Source organism: Carlito syrichta, unplaced genomic scaffold, assembly GCF_000164805.1.
Source record: "Carlito syrichta isolate Samal-C Ts95f unplaced genomic scaffold, Tarsius_syrichta-2.0.1 Scaffold301560, whole genome shotgun sequence".
Taxonomy (NCBI): Eukaryota; Metazoa; Chordata; class Mammalia; order Primates; family Tarsiidae; genus Carlito; species Carlito syrichta.
The window spans coordinates 95,393-110,745 of record NW_007245656.1 but is presented as its reverse complement, the minus strand read 5'-3'; the positions used below and the strand labels follow the sequence as shown (position 1 = coordinate 110,745).

The 15,353-nt window shown below is 45.2% G+C and overlaps 1 protein-coding gene across 1 annotated transcript in view; it reads left to right on the top strand.

Annotated features, from left to right (window-relative positions):
* The first annotated feature begins 5,723 nt into the window (after positions 1-5,723).
* LOC103257134 (AF4/FMR2 family member 1-like) overlaps positions 5,724-15,353 on the top strand; it is a 104,689-nt gene continuing 95,059 nt past the window's right edge. The window contains 3 exon segments of the mRNA XM_021710810.1: positions 5,724-5,772; positions 7,355-7,457; positions 13,929-14,068. Of these exon segments, the coding sequence (XP_021566485.1) occupies positions 5,724-5,772; positions 7,355-7,457; positions 13,929-14,068 (292 nt within the window).

The following is a 15,353-nucleotide window of genomic DNA, read 5'->3' as shown; positions in this document are numbered from 1 at the left end:
TGTCTATCAGACCTATGTTGCATATTTTTTACATTCTTATGTTCATTTGATCTGCCATGGTCCAAGATGAGTAGAAGCCTCATATAGCTCAAGGGCTTTTATTTCTCCCACTATCCTAAGTTTTTTCTTGGCAAATGTTGATGCAGTGTTTTTGAAGCATAGATCCTCATAATTGTTACATCTTCTTTTTACTTTGCCTACTTTAACAGTACTAGTTTTTTATGTATTCTTTCAGAAGGTTTCTTTGAGTATAGGTAATATTTTTATAAAAAAAGTGTAGGCATATCTTTAAATCTTTTATTTATACGGATTTTATTTTGGGTTAGGGAGTCAGGGAGAGTTCCACAACCTGTCCTCTTTTCCTCAGAACTAGCCATCCTCTCCCCTGTATTCCAGAACCATCATCAAACTTGCTGTACCTTTGTGATATGTTTTGATATGCGGTAGGGCTGATCCCCCATCTTTCCTCTTCTGAAGCACACGTTGAGAACTTTCGTGACTTTCTTGTGTAGTTTTTCCAGATGAACTTGAATATTTTGTCAAGCGACTTGTGGCCTTTTTATAGGGTGGCTTCCTAACAAATTTGTAAAACCTCATCCTGTTTTTCTGCAGTTTCAAATGGATTACCATAGTTTTTTTGTCGATTTTCATGGAATGGAAAAGGCTAAAAGTCAAGCGCCAAGGACTCCTGAATCACTCGCCAGATGCCTCTCATTTTATCTTGGCGACATTTGAGGAATCCTGTTTGCCTCAGTTTCTCCAGAAAGAAGTACAGATGTCCTTTTGCCCTTGTCAGGAATGACTGTATTGTGAATGTAGCTCTGAGCCCGTTCTCCTGTTTCTATGGGAGACGCACACCCAGCTTCCCTCAGAAACAGCATCTCACAATCACATTGTTGCTGGGCATAGGATCTCACTTCCCAGTAGACCTCCTTGTTTGATCATTCTGCCTTGGCAATACTAGTTATAATGTAGCCTCTTTAAAATATTTTTTTGTAGTTCAATAAAAGCAAAAGCAATTGTGAAGTTAACTCTAATTAAAATGAAAGAGAAATGTCTTCCTTAATATCAACAATTTGTCCACAAACTATTAAAAGAAAAAGCTCCTAGCGTGCGCCTTTAGTTCCAGCTACTTGGAAGGCTGAGGCGGAAGGATCGCCGGAGCCCCAGCAGGTCGAGGCTGCGGTGGCCGGGAGTGGCCACTGCACTCCAGTCTGGGCAACAGAGTGAGACTCCAACTCAAAAAAAAAAAAAGAAAAGAAAAAGCTCCCCTTCTGCTTTTGCTTTACAAGTTACATGTTTTCACACAATTGACTCCTTCTTTGTGTATGTTTGACAAGTGATGTAGTCAACAGATATGGAAAAGGGGGTGGGATGATTAAAGGTTTAGACTATTGTGATTTGGGGGATTGTCATTTTTGCCTTAAATTTGAAGGGTAACAGATAAGTCTTTCAAATCATTTATGCTTAGAAATACCATGCTAGAAATATACTTTGAAATGGCAAGAATAGCCCAGTTAATATTGATTACAGCAGGGTGTTACTATATACATTGGGCTGGGAACCAGGCAGTTACAGAGATATTAACATGCTGGCACTTAGCGTTAGATGTTACAGCCTGTTCATGATGCTGGTGATGGAAAGAAATTACATGCAGGCCTTACTTAGAACTTCTTAAATTCTTTTTTATGAGTTGGAGTTATCATTGTGTTGTCTTTTTTTTTTTTTTGAGTTGGGGTCTCACTCTGTTTCCCGGTCTGGAGTGCAGTGGCATAATCACAGCTACCTCAGCCTTCCATGTAGCCGGGACTACAGGTGTGTGCCACCATACCTGGCTAATTTTTAATTTATTGTAGAGATGTTACCCAGGCTAGTCTCAAACTCCTGGGCTTAGGCAATCCTCTCACCTTGGTCTCCCAAAGTGCATGACCCACTAATTCACATCTGTTGTAAGACTGTCATAGTTGAAGAAGAACTAGTCTAGCTCAAAAAATCATAATAAATGAAGACACCCTCTCTAGGGTTTTTTCCTTTCTCCTGACACACATAAATGTATGTTACATGCCTGTTAGCACATAACCCAAACATTGCCTCGATAGGTTGCAAGTTAGAATCACATGTGCAGGGTGAAATTATTTTTAATTGTACTTTAGTTTAAAGTTGGGCGCAGTGGCATGCCTATAATCGCAGCACTTTGGGAGGTGAAGGTGTGAAGATTGCCTGAGCCCACAGGTTCGAGACCAGTCTGGGCAACATGGTGAGTACTCGTCTCTACAATAAGTCAAAAAATTAGCCAGGCATGGTGGCATGTCTGTAGTTCAGCTACTTGGAAGGCTGAGGCAGAAGGATCACCTGAACCTAGCAGTTCGAGGCTGTGGTGGCCGTGAGCATGCTACTCCACTCCACTCTGGGTAACACAGTGAGACTCCTACTCAAAAAAAAAAAATTAGTTTAAAATTAGCTGGTGAAAAATTATGTTTATTTTTATGTATTTATTTATTTGCTATCAGTCTCATTTAAAAATTGACAAGGAAATAAATGTGGCAATTGTCTAACTTTGTAAGTTTTAACAAATTTATGTTTGTTTGAATTATCTTATCGGGAAAAGTCAGATACTTACATTTTTATAGACTTCCTTCAACAATTGTGCCTAAGCTGAAAGACAAAAAGGACTACTGAAGTTATTTATTTGAGGGGACATTTTCTGTTTTAATTCAAAAATGATTTTTCACTATATTACTCTAGCTGAACTAATTAAAGCAGGTGGTTATTTCAATAGGTGTTGGAAGTTTAAAAGGAAAATAAAGTATTGATGGTTTCCAGTTTACTAATTGTTTTTCTTCCAAAAATGTGTTTAGGGCACATTTTGCAGAAGCAGCAGTGAAAATCATGTGATGAGGGTTAGGCCTTCGCTGGAGCTTTCTTGTGCCAAAATATCAGACATTTGGAACATTAATAGAAAATGGTGCAACTGATGAAACAAAACATAAAAACTCATGGTTAAACAAGATGGTTCATCTCATACTTCCATTATTCTGTTTTGTTTTTGGTGAAGGGAGGAAGATGGTAAAATGGCTCTTTAGGATGAATTGGAGAAGATGTGGGTGGAGAGGGTGTTTCCATTGGTGATCATGGGCATTTGGAAGGACAGAGGTTTTATGTGTAATTTTGATCAATGACAATAGCAGGTTTTTGACCGAGCGCAGTGGCTCACACCTGTAATCCCAGCCCTTTGGAGACTGAGGTGGGAGGATCGCTTAAGCCCAAAATTTGGAGACAAGCCTGGGCAATGTAGTGATACCTTGTTTCTACAAAAAGCAAAAAAATAAGATAGGCGTGGTGGTGCATGCCTGTACTCCCAGCTACTCAGGAGGCTGAGGTAGAAGAATATCTTGACCCCAGGAGGTTGAGGCTGCGATGAGTATGATTGTGGCACTGCACTCCAGCCTGGATGACAGAGTAAGACCCTGATTCAAATAAATAAATAGACAAATAAATAAAGTCTTTCATTTAACAGTTATTTTACTGACCATTCTGTTAGGTTCTGAGCTCTGAGCCAGGAACTTTGCATATTTGGCATCATTTAATCTGTGAGGCAAAGATTATTGTTTCCATAGTACGGATAAAGAAACTGAGGCTGATGGGGATGAATAGACTTGATCAAGGTCACCCAGCTAGCACGTGGTGGCCAATGCGCAGTTTCTAATCTACTCTAGACTTAAATGTAAAAGTCTTCTTCATGTTTCTTATACTGGCTCAATGTTTCTTATACTGGCTCACGTAGCCAGGGCTCCTCGGTTTACTAGCGGAGCCAAGAAAGGACAAGAGAAAATGGAGGATGGGTGGAGTGTCTGTCTTTCTCTGGACCGAGCTAGGACTGTCCAAGTGGAAATGGGAATGCGAGTGGGGATCCATGGCATGTGTGAGATTCCTCTCAGGTGTTGCCCAACATTGGTCACTGGGAAGCACCTCTTCCCCACTGCTGGATGCTGCGTGGGGCATTTGGAGAGAGAGGATGCATTGTAGGTGGGATTTTTGTGACTTGGGGAACTCCTGCAATACTTGGGAGGGGAGAGCTCTGTGGGTGGAATCTTTTTGTACAGAAGGTATGATATCCTTTTTGCACCTCCTCCTCTTCAGCATAAAGTGCCGTCATATGTTTGCCTCTGAAGCAAGACACCACATTTCATGGCATCCTTGGAGTCTCCTTTTCTCTGCAGATCTGTGGTCCTGCTTCCTGGGCTGCCAGCCTTGGGGGACATTGGACTGTGTTTGGTTTGTGTTGTGTTCTGGAGGCCGTTGGACTGTGTTTGGTTTGTGTTGCCTGTCTGTTTAGGGAAGAAGTGGATGGGATGGAGGGAGTATAGAAAGGATGGAAGAAGGGAGACCAAAGTTTGTGCTTGGTCTCCAGCCATGTATATTAATTAATAATTCAGTTTTATTTGTTTGTTTATTTATGAGTCAGAGTCTTACTCTGTTGCCCAGGCTAGAGTGCACCTTGACCTGCTGAGCTCAGATGATCCTTCCACCTCAGCCTCCCAAGTAGCTAGAACCGCAGGCATGTGCCATCCTACCTGGCTTATTTTTTGATTTATTGTAGAGACAGGATCTCGCCATGTTGCCCAGTCTGGTATTGTACTCTTGGATTCAGACAGTCCTCTCACTTGGGCCTCCCAAAGTGCTGGGATTACAGATGTGAGCCACCACGGCTGGCCTGATAATAACTCAGTTATTGAACACTTATTGTATGCTGGACACTGGGCTCAGTACTCCACTTGCATTAACTAATTGAATTCCTACAACAGTACAAACCTTGAGTGTGATTATCCTCTCTGTTTCGGAGAAGAGGAAGTTGAGGCTGAGAGAGTCTGTGATGTGCCCTGTTGGCTGTACCTAGTAGTGACAGGATTGTAGAGGTCTTGTCACACATGTGGCTGTTGGGAAAGGTGCCCCACATCTGTTCTTTCCATCCTACACTATTGTGCTGGCTGCTGTCCCAGTAGAAAAGTAGCACAGTGGGCCGGAGGCGGTGACTTCTGCCTGTAATCCCAGCACTTTGAGAGGCCAAGGCGGGAGGATTGCTTGAGTCCAGGAGTTCAAGACCAACCTGGGCAGCATAGCAAGACCTCGTCTCTACAGAAAAATAAAAAAATTAGCTAGGTGTGGTGGTGCATGCCTGTAGTCCCAGATACTTGGGAGGTTGAAGTGGGAGGATCCTCCTGAGCCCTGGAGGTCAAGGCTTTGGTGAGCCGTGATCATGCCACCGCACTCCAACTTGGGCGACTGAGTGAGACTCTGACTCAAACAAAAAAAGTAACATAATAGCTTAGGGAATATATATATATATTTGGTGGTGCGAATTCATTTCATTGTGATTTTTGTCATTAAATTTAAATGGGCCTGTTCATTTATACGTTAAAGGGCATTAAACAGAGAGCCCAAAGGTGCCCCGAAGGCATCACCTCTTGGCCTAACCCTACTGCCTGCTGCAACCTGGGCCCTGGAGCCTCCATCAGTGAGGCAGATGAGACTGTCCTACCACATGTGGCCCATCACAGAGGACGGGGACTCGGGCCTGGAGTCAGGGGCCCCCCTCTGCCCTGAGATCTGGTCTCACTGGGACTGAGGTTAACATCAACGTGTCATCTCTGCATCTGGGAAAGCCCTCCACAGGGCTGCAGTTACTGGCCTAGAAGATTCTGTTTCTACAGGTCAGCTCCAGGATGAGCGCAAGTGGAAGGGAGTGCCAGGGCACTGCCAATGTTGCTGGGGGTAGGTGAGGACAGCTCATTTCTGCTCCATGACCTGATGCATGGCCACGTTCTGATGGCTCTCTCCCCTTCTAAGGGGACAATTCAGGTTTATTCTCATGGCAGGCAGGCCGGGGGCTCCGATGCTTACACGAGAGCTTCTTTCCACTCCTTCTGACACCTTCCCTGTTTCCTGCTGCTCCTCTTAAGTGAGGTTGGGGACCTGGTTTGTCAAGAAAGATCCAGGAGGGGAGGCGCATGAAAAACCACTTGGGTGCTTGCTGGGGCTGGGACAACACAGGATGTGAAATTACCTTCACTGTTCATCTTTGTTTCATGACAGGTGACATCTTATTTGACTTGAGTTCCTTCTCTGATGAGCTTAGGTGTTTTCTTCCTTCTAGGCTGCCTTCTGCAAAGCCCGGTACCTGTGGGAGTTTGCAGGGAATTGGAATTGCTGTGGGCAAGAGGAATGAGTCGGTGGGTGACAAGTCACAGGACCCGCCCTTGGAGCCGGCAGCAGCAGCTGATCAAATAGCACAACTGGGAGGAGGACCACCAGGGCCAGGGAGAAGCTGCCCACCACACAGGACCCCGAGAGGGATGGGAGACCCCACTTGGCCACATTATTATTATTATTTTTTGAGTTGGAGTGTCACTCCGTCGCCCAGGCTGGAGTGTAGTGGCACGCTCACAGCCACCCCAGCATTGACCTGCTGGGCTCCGGCGATCCTTCTGCCTCAGCCTTCCAAGTAGCCGAACTACAGGCGCACTCTACCATGCCCAGCTCATTTTTGATTTATTGTAGAGATGAGATCTCATCAATTTTTCCGGGTTGGTCTCGAACCCGCCGCCTCAGGCAATCCTCTCGCCTCGGCCTCCCAAAGTGTTGGGATTACAGGCTGAACCACAGACCCTGACTGGGCATATTTTTATTTTCCATAGCAGTAGCTCAACAGGGGAGGACATTTTACCCCTCTCCTTCAACTTCCTCCGGGATATTTGGCAATGTCTGGACACATCCTTGGCTGTCGCATCTGGGAAGGCCCTCCACAGGGCTGCAGTTCTGTCTTAAGACAGAAGCTGAGGATGCTGCCAATACCCTTCCCTGCACAGGGCAGCCCCACCACTGAGGATGACCTGCCCTGAGTGTTGATAGCTGATGACCCTTGCTCTAGGGCTTTTCCCTAGTGCCTAAATATGGGCTGGCATATTTGTACTTCAGGGACTATCTGGACATTTTAATCAGACCCTAACTCATGCTGGCCCCAGGCATCTGTTCCTCCGCCTATATTTGCTGGGAACACAATACCTGCATGACACTGCTGGGCGCTGTGTGGGTTTACAACTCTGTCAAAAGGGAGAAGTGGTCAGCCTCATCCAAGCCAAGGAAATGGAAGAAACTCTTCTGAGTGTGGTGGGGAGGAGGGGACTTATATAAGCAGAAGCCATGTGGGGTGGGCAGGGGCTTGAACAAGCTGAGTGAAAGGGATGAAGCAAAAGGTGCTCCCTCGCACCATGTGAGCATGCGTGGGGGGAGGTGGGCAGGGGGCAGGGGGCAGCATTTCTCCTCCTCTCTGATCCTTGTGCTCTCTGTTGTACAGTCATCAGCCCGCCTTGTCCTCACATGAAACGTGATGGTGGTTGCAACCGTTACCATCCCCACTCTCCTTTTATGGCCTTCACCATCCCTCCCTCACCTTCTGTGTAATGGCTACATGATTTGCCTAAAGGATCACTGCTAGAAAGTGGCAGGGCCCAGGTTTGACCCCCTCACTGACTCCTGAGACCATGCTCTTAACCAGCTTACTGTGCTGGTAGCCAGAGCCTCCACCCCGTGGCACATTGCTCTCCCTCCTCTCTGCCTTCCTTAATTTCGGCAAAGCCATGGTGGGAGGCCAGGAGGCATCTGGGGACCTTGCTGGCTGTCCAGTTGCCCTGGTGTAGGAAGTGGTGAAGGTGGAGGCGAGGAGGGCTTGTTGGCAGGGAATTGAGGTGAGCCTAACAAAGCCAGGGAAAAGACTGGGCACAGTGGCTCATGCTTGTCATCCCAGCACTTTGAGAGGCTGAGGTGGGAGGAGTGCTTGGTTCAAGACCGGCCTGGGCAACATAGCGAGACTTCATCTCTACAAAATTAAAAAAAAAAATTAAAAAGGAGAAATTCTGAGTGCCATGGTGCCTCAGCGTATCTGTGGGGGAGAGATTGATGGCAGCAGCATTTTGAACTAGCTCATGGGAGAACTCATGCAGGAAGGGTGATTGGTGCATCTAGGGTCACCGCCTATTATGTTATAGATTTACTTGTGCAAAATGCTTTTCTAAAATCTGGGTCTTTTGTATTTGAGATATCAGATGTAACTCAGACTCGGTAACATAGAGCTATGGGTGGAGTCCTCCTTGAAGCTCAAAGCTTTGTGGCCTGGTAATTTTCTGGAAAAGGACTCACAGGATGAACACTGAAATAGGAAGAAGAAAATGTGATTCTGGTGGTTGCTTTACAAGTGCTAAGTCAGTACGTGAAGAAACAGGACAAGAACCCAAAAAGATTACTTTTCTGAAAATTCAAAACTAATTCTCAAATAGTAAATGGAGTGATTTTTTTTAATTGGAGTCTCACTCTGTCTCCCAGACTGGAGTGCACTGGCCACTCCCGGCCACTGCAGCGTCGACCTGCCGGACTCCAGCGATCCTTCCGCCTCAGCCTTCCAAGTAGCTGGAATTACAGGCACACGCTATCATGCTTGGCTGATTTTTGATTTATTGTACAGATGAGGTCTCGCCAAGTTGCCCAGGCAGGTCTCGAACCCGCGGGCTCAGGCAATCCACTCATCTCAGCCTCCCAAGGCGCGGGATTACAGGCTGAGCCACCAAAAGAACTGGAATGATTTTTAAAAGAAGGAATGTTGGGGGAGGGAACAGGAAGGGAGTTTGTCTTTCTCAGTGGCTGCTGAGGATGTGACCCTAAAAGTTTTCCAGAGGACATCTGAACTGTCGCCGACTAATGTGTGCGTGCGTCTTTGCTGGGCTCTGGTAGTTTCCTGGTAGAGCAAAAAGCAGAAGCTGGAGCAAGATTCTGAAGGTGTTAGGTAAAGGCTGCAGCCTTGCTTAGTATGTATGCACTGGTCCACAAGCAACATGAATGCCTCTGCTATTTCAGGGCTGCCAGCAGCTGATGAAATTCTGTGTCTCCAAGTTCAGGACCACCTTTTTTTTGAGTTGGAGTCTCACTCTGTTGCCTAGTCTGGAGTGCAGTGGCATGCTCACGGCCACCACAGGCTTGACCTGCTGGTCCCAGGTGATCCTTCCACTTCAGCCGTCCAGGCAGCTGGAACCACAGGTGTGTATCACCACACCTGGCTAATTTTTCTGATTTATTGTAGAGACGAGGTCTTGCCAAGTTGCCCAGGCTGGTCTTGAACCCCTGGACTTGGGCAATCATCTCGCCTCCACCTGGGATTGTGCTAGGATTTCAGGCTTGAGCCACCATGCCCGGCCCTGTCCCATATATATTGGATAAGGGATACTCAACCTGTGTTAACGTTTTATTTTACTTGCATCACCATATATGTATTCATCTCTTCATTGCTGCATCCACCCATTCATCTATTTTTATCCTTCTTATGTAAGTGGCAGATATTAGTGTACTTTCCCCTAAATAGCTTGTATATCATTAACAGTAGTTATTATAGTCTTTTTTTCTTGCTGTGAAATATACTATGAAAGACATAAACTTAAGGTACTGCTCCGTTTTGACATCCTTGTAACTCAAACCCCTATTAAGATTTGGAACTAGCTGTGTGTGGTAGCTCAGGCCTGTAATCCCAGCACTTTGGGAGGCTGAGTCAGGAGGATCACTTGAGCTGAGCCCAGGAGTTCGAGATCAGCCCGAGCAACATCACAAGACTCCATCTCTAAACAAATAAAATAAAAGAGTTGGAACTATTCTTAGGGCTACTTCTTGCTGTTTGTGTGGAAAGATGATTAGCAGATGAGTAAACATACAGACGTGTTTTACTTTTCCTCCTCAAGGTGTCATTTCTATTTTATAAAACCTATGAGATGAGTTGTATGTGCTTGATAGCATCTCATTTTGTAGAAATGATTTAAGTGATTTCTTGAGGCCTCCCTCAGACCAAAATCCTTGATTCAGGGTACATTTGTTTTTTTACCTAGGTTGTATCTTGCTGAGGATTAAAGATGCATTTTTTTTGGAACTAGCCCTTCTCCCAGTGAAGATGCCTTGTGGGGAGTAGAGACCCCTATCTGTTCTTTAAAACCACCCCATTTCTGGATAACAGTCAAATGCATGTGGCAATGCTACTGAATCACCTCCTGCTATTTCAAGGTGCATTTATTAGAAAATTGCCAAGCTCATTGGATCATGTTCTTCCAGTTTTCTGCTGGTGAAATTGTGGGAAGGCAGGCAGGGTCCCCCTGGAGGAAGTGGCCTTCATGTCCCTCATTTTACACAGGTGGGATCTTTTATTTCTTGGTCAGGGACCTAAGAGCTTTCTTTTGGGGCCAGGATGGGAGAAATCTGGGGATAACTGAATGTCCTCCCAGGTAACCTAGTGCATATTTGTAGATAGCCAGGGACCCTGGGCTGAAGTTGGGCTCGTTGTTGTAATTCGTTAGTCAAATAATTAACTGATTGTGGTTTCTTTCTCTTCTGTTATCCTCCAGCTTTTGGTAATGTCTGTTATGAATATTCTAGCTGTTTCTCCCCCCCCCACTTGATTGTAAGGGAATAGTTGACAGTTTGTGAGGAGGCTGCCATGGTAAGGGAATATTTGAGAGTTTGTGAGCAGGCTGGCATGGTAAAGGAAGCAGGGTCCTCTGAGGGCAGGTGGCAGAGAGAGGTTTTGGCTGGAAGGAGCAGGGATAAGAATGTGGACGTGGACACTACCTCCATTTGAAGATGGAGGTTTGAGGTGATGGTGGCTGTTAACTTGTTTCCTTCTTTTTTTTTTTAACCTGAAAGATGTCCTTTTATTTAAATCAAGGTATTCAGGTTCAGCAGGGCAGCCTTCCACTAGGCTTTTAAAGACTCAGGACACTGAGGAACAGTGAGTTCTGACCTTTAATAGCAGCCACTGGCGTAACTCTTCATATTTTCCAAAAACCACGCCCACTTGCTGGAGTCCATAGCTCGGGGCAGTTAGGTGGCCTCGGGAGCTTTCAGTCCCAGTGCGCCTTCTAATATTTTCTTTTGCTCTGCTGGCTCCCTTCCATCCTGTCCCTTCCATTAGTATCATCCTACAATTTTTTGTTTTGTTTTTGAGTTGGAGTCTCACTCTGTCGCTCAGACTGGAGTGCAGTGGCCACCGCAGCCTCGACTCACTGGACTCCAGTGATCCTTCCACCTCAGCCTTCCAGTACCTGGAACTACAGGCACACGCTACCACACCCGGCTAATTTTTTTGGTTTATTGTAGAGATGAGGTCTCACCAAGTTGTCCAGGCGAGTCTCAAACCCACGGACTCAGGCAGTTCATTCACCTCGGCCTCCCAAAGTGCGGGATTACAGGCTGAGCCACCGATCTGGGCCTCATCCTAAAATTATAGTTTGTTTGTTTGTTTGTTTTGGAGACAGGGTTTCACTGTTACTCAGGCTGTAGTACAGTTACCCAGGCTGGATACAGTGGCACGGTCATGGCTCACTGCAGCCTCGACCTCCTGGGCTCAAGCAATCCTCCTGCCTTAGCCTCCTGAGTAGCTGGGACTACAAGCAGGAACCCACCATACCTGACTAATTTTTCTACTTTTTGTAGAAAAAGGGTCTCACTTTTTTGCCCAGGCTAGTCTGAACTCTTGCACTCAAGCAGTCCTCCTTCCTCAGCTTCCCAAAGTGGTGGGTTTACAGGTATAAGCCACCACGCCTGACCTTTGCAAAATTTTAGCGTAAAGTCTGTTATTCAATTTAAGGTGTAGTTAGAACCATGAGTGGAATGGTTTCATACCTCGTGTGTTTCCCGTACTTCCACTGACATACTCCTCAGAACACCTTTGGAGGCTACTCATAGTAGAGGCTTGGAGATGGGGAAGGGTCTGAGTAACGGCAGACCCCAGCCACTGCGAAGAGAGGCCACCCGCTGGACTCTCTCCACCCTACCTCACATTATACTTATCTTTTGGGAGAAGAGAGCAGGACATTTAAATGAGATAATGAGAGGTGAAAATGGGGATTTTCATCTTTCCCCTCAAGTCAGGGAAGCAGCTAAGGAGAAATAGGGATTACTGAAAGAGTGAATGTTCCAGAAGAAAGCACTTCAGAAGCAGTCACTACTAATTTAGGGCTCAAAATGAACTTTGAAAAAGTTACCCCTTATTTTTCTTTCTTAATTTAGGGGCTCATCCATGGGTCAACAACGTTTTCCATAAAAGACCAGATGGGGAGATATTTTGGGCTTTGCTGCGTGCATTGTGTGTTGCATCTACTTAGCCCTGCTGTGTGGGGCCAGAGGGCTGTAAACGTGTGTAAACAGATGGGCAGCGCTGGGGTCCAGAAAAGCTTTATTTATAAAAACAGGCAGCTGGACCAGACTGGCTCTCGGCCAGTCCCTGGGCTGGTCCATCTTTTAATTTCTTGCTAACTTTGTTTAATGTACACCTTAAAGTCAAAAATTAAACATTGATCATTGCTAAAAACAAATGTTTTTGTTTTGAGATGAGGTCTTGTCATGTTGCCTAGGCTGGTCTTGAACTTCTGGGCTCAGGTAATCCACCCGCCTTGACACCTTTCAAAGTGGTGTGATTACAGGTGTGAGCCACCGCATCTGGCCCAAATACAAATGCTTAAAAAAAAGTTCCACCCTTTGTCACTGGTAGTCTCACTCTTCTTGAACCTTGAACTAATTTTACTTACTTACAAGTCTTGAAATGTCTGGTCTAAGCATGTCAGGAAATTAAGGAACAGTTGGAGGGTAGCAGTGTGCAACTATAAACGCTCATTTAAAATTTACTATTGAACCCCCCCCACCCCATATGTGGAATTGTGCATGCTGGCTCAGCAAACAGAGATGCCTGGAGGTTCTTGAAAAGTGTGGAATCATTTGAATTACGAGGTCAGGGCAGACTTTTCATAGCAAGCCTCTGCATAAGGAGTGGTGCCCTGTGGAGACCTGGTGCTGAGTGACTCACACTCCCTGCAGGGAGCTCTTTTGGGGCAGCAAGAGGGGCCTAGGAATGGTCAGTTTTGTTTGCATGATCATCTGAGGCCTCAGTCACTCACTCACTCACTCGAATTCTAAACAACCACACCCATGTTACCTTCATTCATTCCCTAAATCTGACAGTTTTCCATGTGTACAGTAGTTTGGGTTCCCTGTTTCAGGCCGAGGAAAGCCCCACAGGCCAGAGTTGGGGGTTTGCCACTTCTGAAAGAGAATTGGGGCAGCCCAGGGCTTTAGGTAGCTGCAGGAAGCTGTCATCCCCACAGAGAATCAGGGCTGCTCTGGACCTGACCTGTGAGACAATTATGTTGAGTAAGAGGGGTACCCATACCCATGGAGAGTGATCACTCCCCGCAGCTTACATGCTTCCTCTGGGTAGGGGCTTAGAGGCCTCTTCCCCTCTTGTAAAGCTTCTGCTCCTCCTTCAGGACTCTGCCCTGAGGCCCCTGCTCCTAATTACATCTCCCCAGGCTTCTCTGCAGAGAGCTCTTGCTTTTCTCCTTCATCCTCAGCTCTTGTCACCAACCCTCACAGTCCCTCTTAGCATGTTTGGGTTTTGTGCTTCTTCCTTTGTGCGTCTCTCTACATGTGGAAACCTTACCCTTTCATCCTCAGGTTTAGCACATAAGAGGAAGTCAGTATTTACTGGAAAGAAGTCGCTTTTCTGTTCTCATTCTGAGACTTAACACTTTGAGTTAGAGTACACAAAACCATAGATAAGTGCATTGGTGTTCTTCAATAACTTTGATTGATGTAAATCATATCTAAAATATAATTTTGTTGGAAGAAATTATTTTATCATCAGAGGTCTTGTAAAATACAAATGATCACAGTATATTTGATAAGTTTAATTGCTTGCCTGTTGTTGGCTTACAGTGGATATTATTAGCCTCTGCTTTTCGGAGAGTAAAAATGAAACTTACAGCATTCTCAAGGACACAGTCTCTAAAAGTTCTCATGTGTACCTTTTTTTAATGAATTAAACTCTCAGATTGTAATTTTTTTAGAATTGATGAAGGTGGGGGACCAGTGCCCTTTGATGCACATAAACTGCCCAGTGGTAAGTGCCAGCACAAAGATGATACATTTCTGCACATAAGTGTGGATGACTGGGCCACATACAGCCCAGAGGATCCTGATGAGCTTTGTAAGGCTCCCAGCACCACTTAGCAGAGGTCAGATGAAGGGAGACTTCTTCAGAAAAACAATGACTTACTGTTTAGCCTAAGGAGATGCCAGTTACAGTGGGTAGGAGGAGGTGAGCTGGGGTTAGGATGAAAATGAGAACATTTAGAAATGTGATTGTTGCTTGTTGCCATATAAAATACCAGTCAGTCCATGCTTCCAGCCTTCTCCTATAATAACTCCCTGTTCTTCCTACTTGAAATGTCTGTGGAATGAAGCTGCTGCTGGTGTGGTGACATGAAACTTTCTTCCTGTGGAATCCAGCGTGGTGTGTGTAATTGAACAGCCAAAGGGAGGGAGATGTAAGTCAAGATGGACAGAAAAGAAATGCAGACGTTCCTTACAAACATTCATGTGGACAATTTATTCTTCTGTTTTGTTGTTGTCTGCTTTGCATAATATGCAAATTAGGTTGAATATCTGCTTCATGTTTCATGCATGTGTTTGCTAGGAGCCAAAAAAAAAACTTGTAGGAAGTTTCTTTCTTTGTATGACTGTCCACAGCAGCCTAAGTAGGTTTAAAATATAATTGACGGTGGTTGCTACAACCCAAAGTTGTGTGTTGACAGGAGGATGGAGGATCCTTGAATTTTGTTTTGAACATGCTCTCCCAGGATGGTGTGAGCTTCAGTGGAGAGGGAGGGAGCCCCACAGGTTGGTTTTTTGTTTTTGTTTATTCAATAATTGAAAAATGTATTGATGGGTCTCTGTGTACTCATCGAAAGAATAAATGTTTCATAATATTCTTTAGAGAAAGAAGTTGCATCTTGCCAGTTTCCTTATTCTCCCATTGTTCCTCAGGGTTCTTATCAATACACAGACATTGCTTTTCCTTCCATTCCTTACGTTCAAGCCTTTTCCTGTTACCTTCTGCTGCTGGTTAGCGGGTTTAAATGCTGAGCGTTTGTTCTGGCTGAAGCTGAGCCTGGCACACTGGCCCAGTTCCAGGGGTTCTCCTTATTGTGTGTGGTGCAGTTGGTTCTCTGGAATGTGTGTGTTAGAAGTTCAGTCGCAGGGAGGGACTCTTCCTTTCGGAATGGTAAATCCTGTCTCATTTTCCAAGCTGATTTACAGTGTGTGCCTTGACAGTTTGGTGTATATGTGTGGAATTATCTGCTGCTTTAGTTGTTAAGTGACAAAATATCTACTTAGTACATTTGATCTCTTATGGACTATAGAAGTTAAGCAAAAATTTGCTCCTGAATATGTTATTGAGAGAAGACTTGCTCTTTAAAACCTCCTTGGGG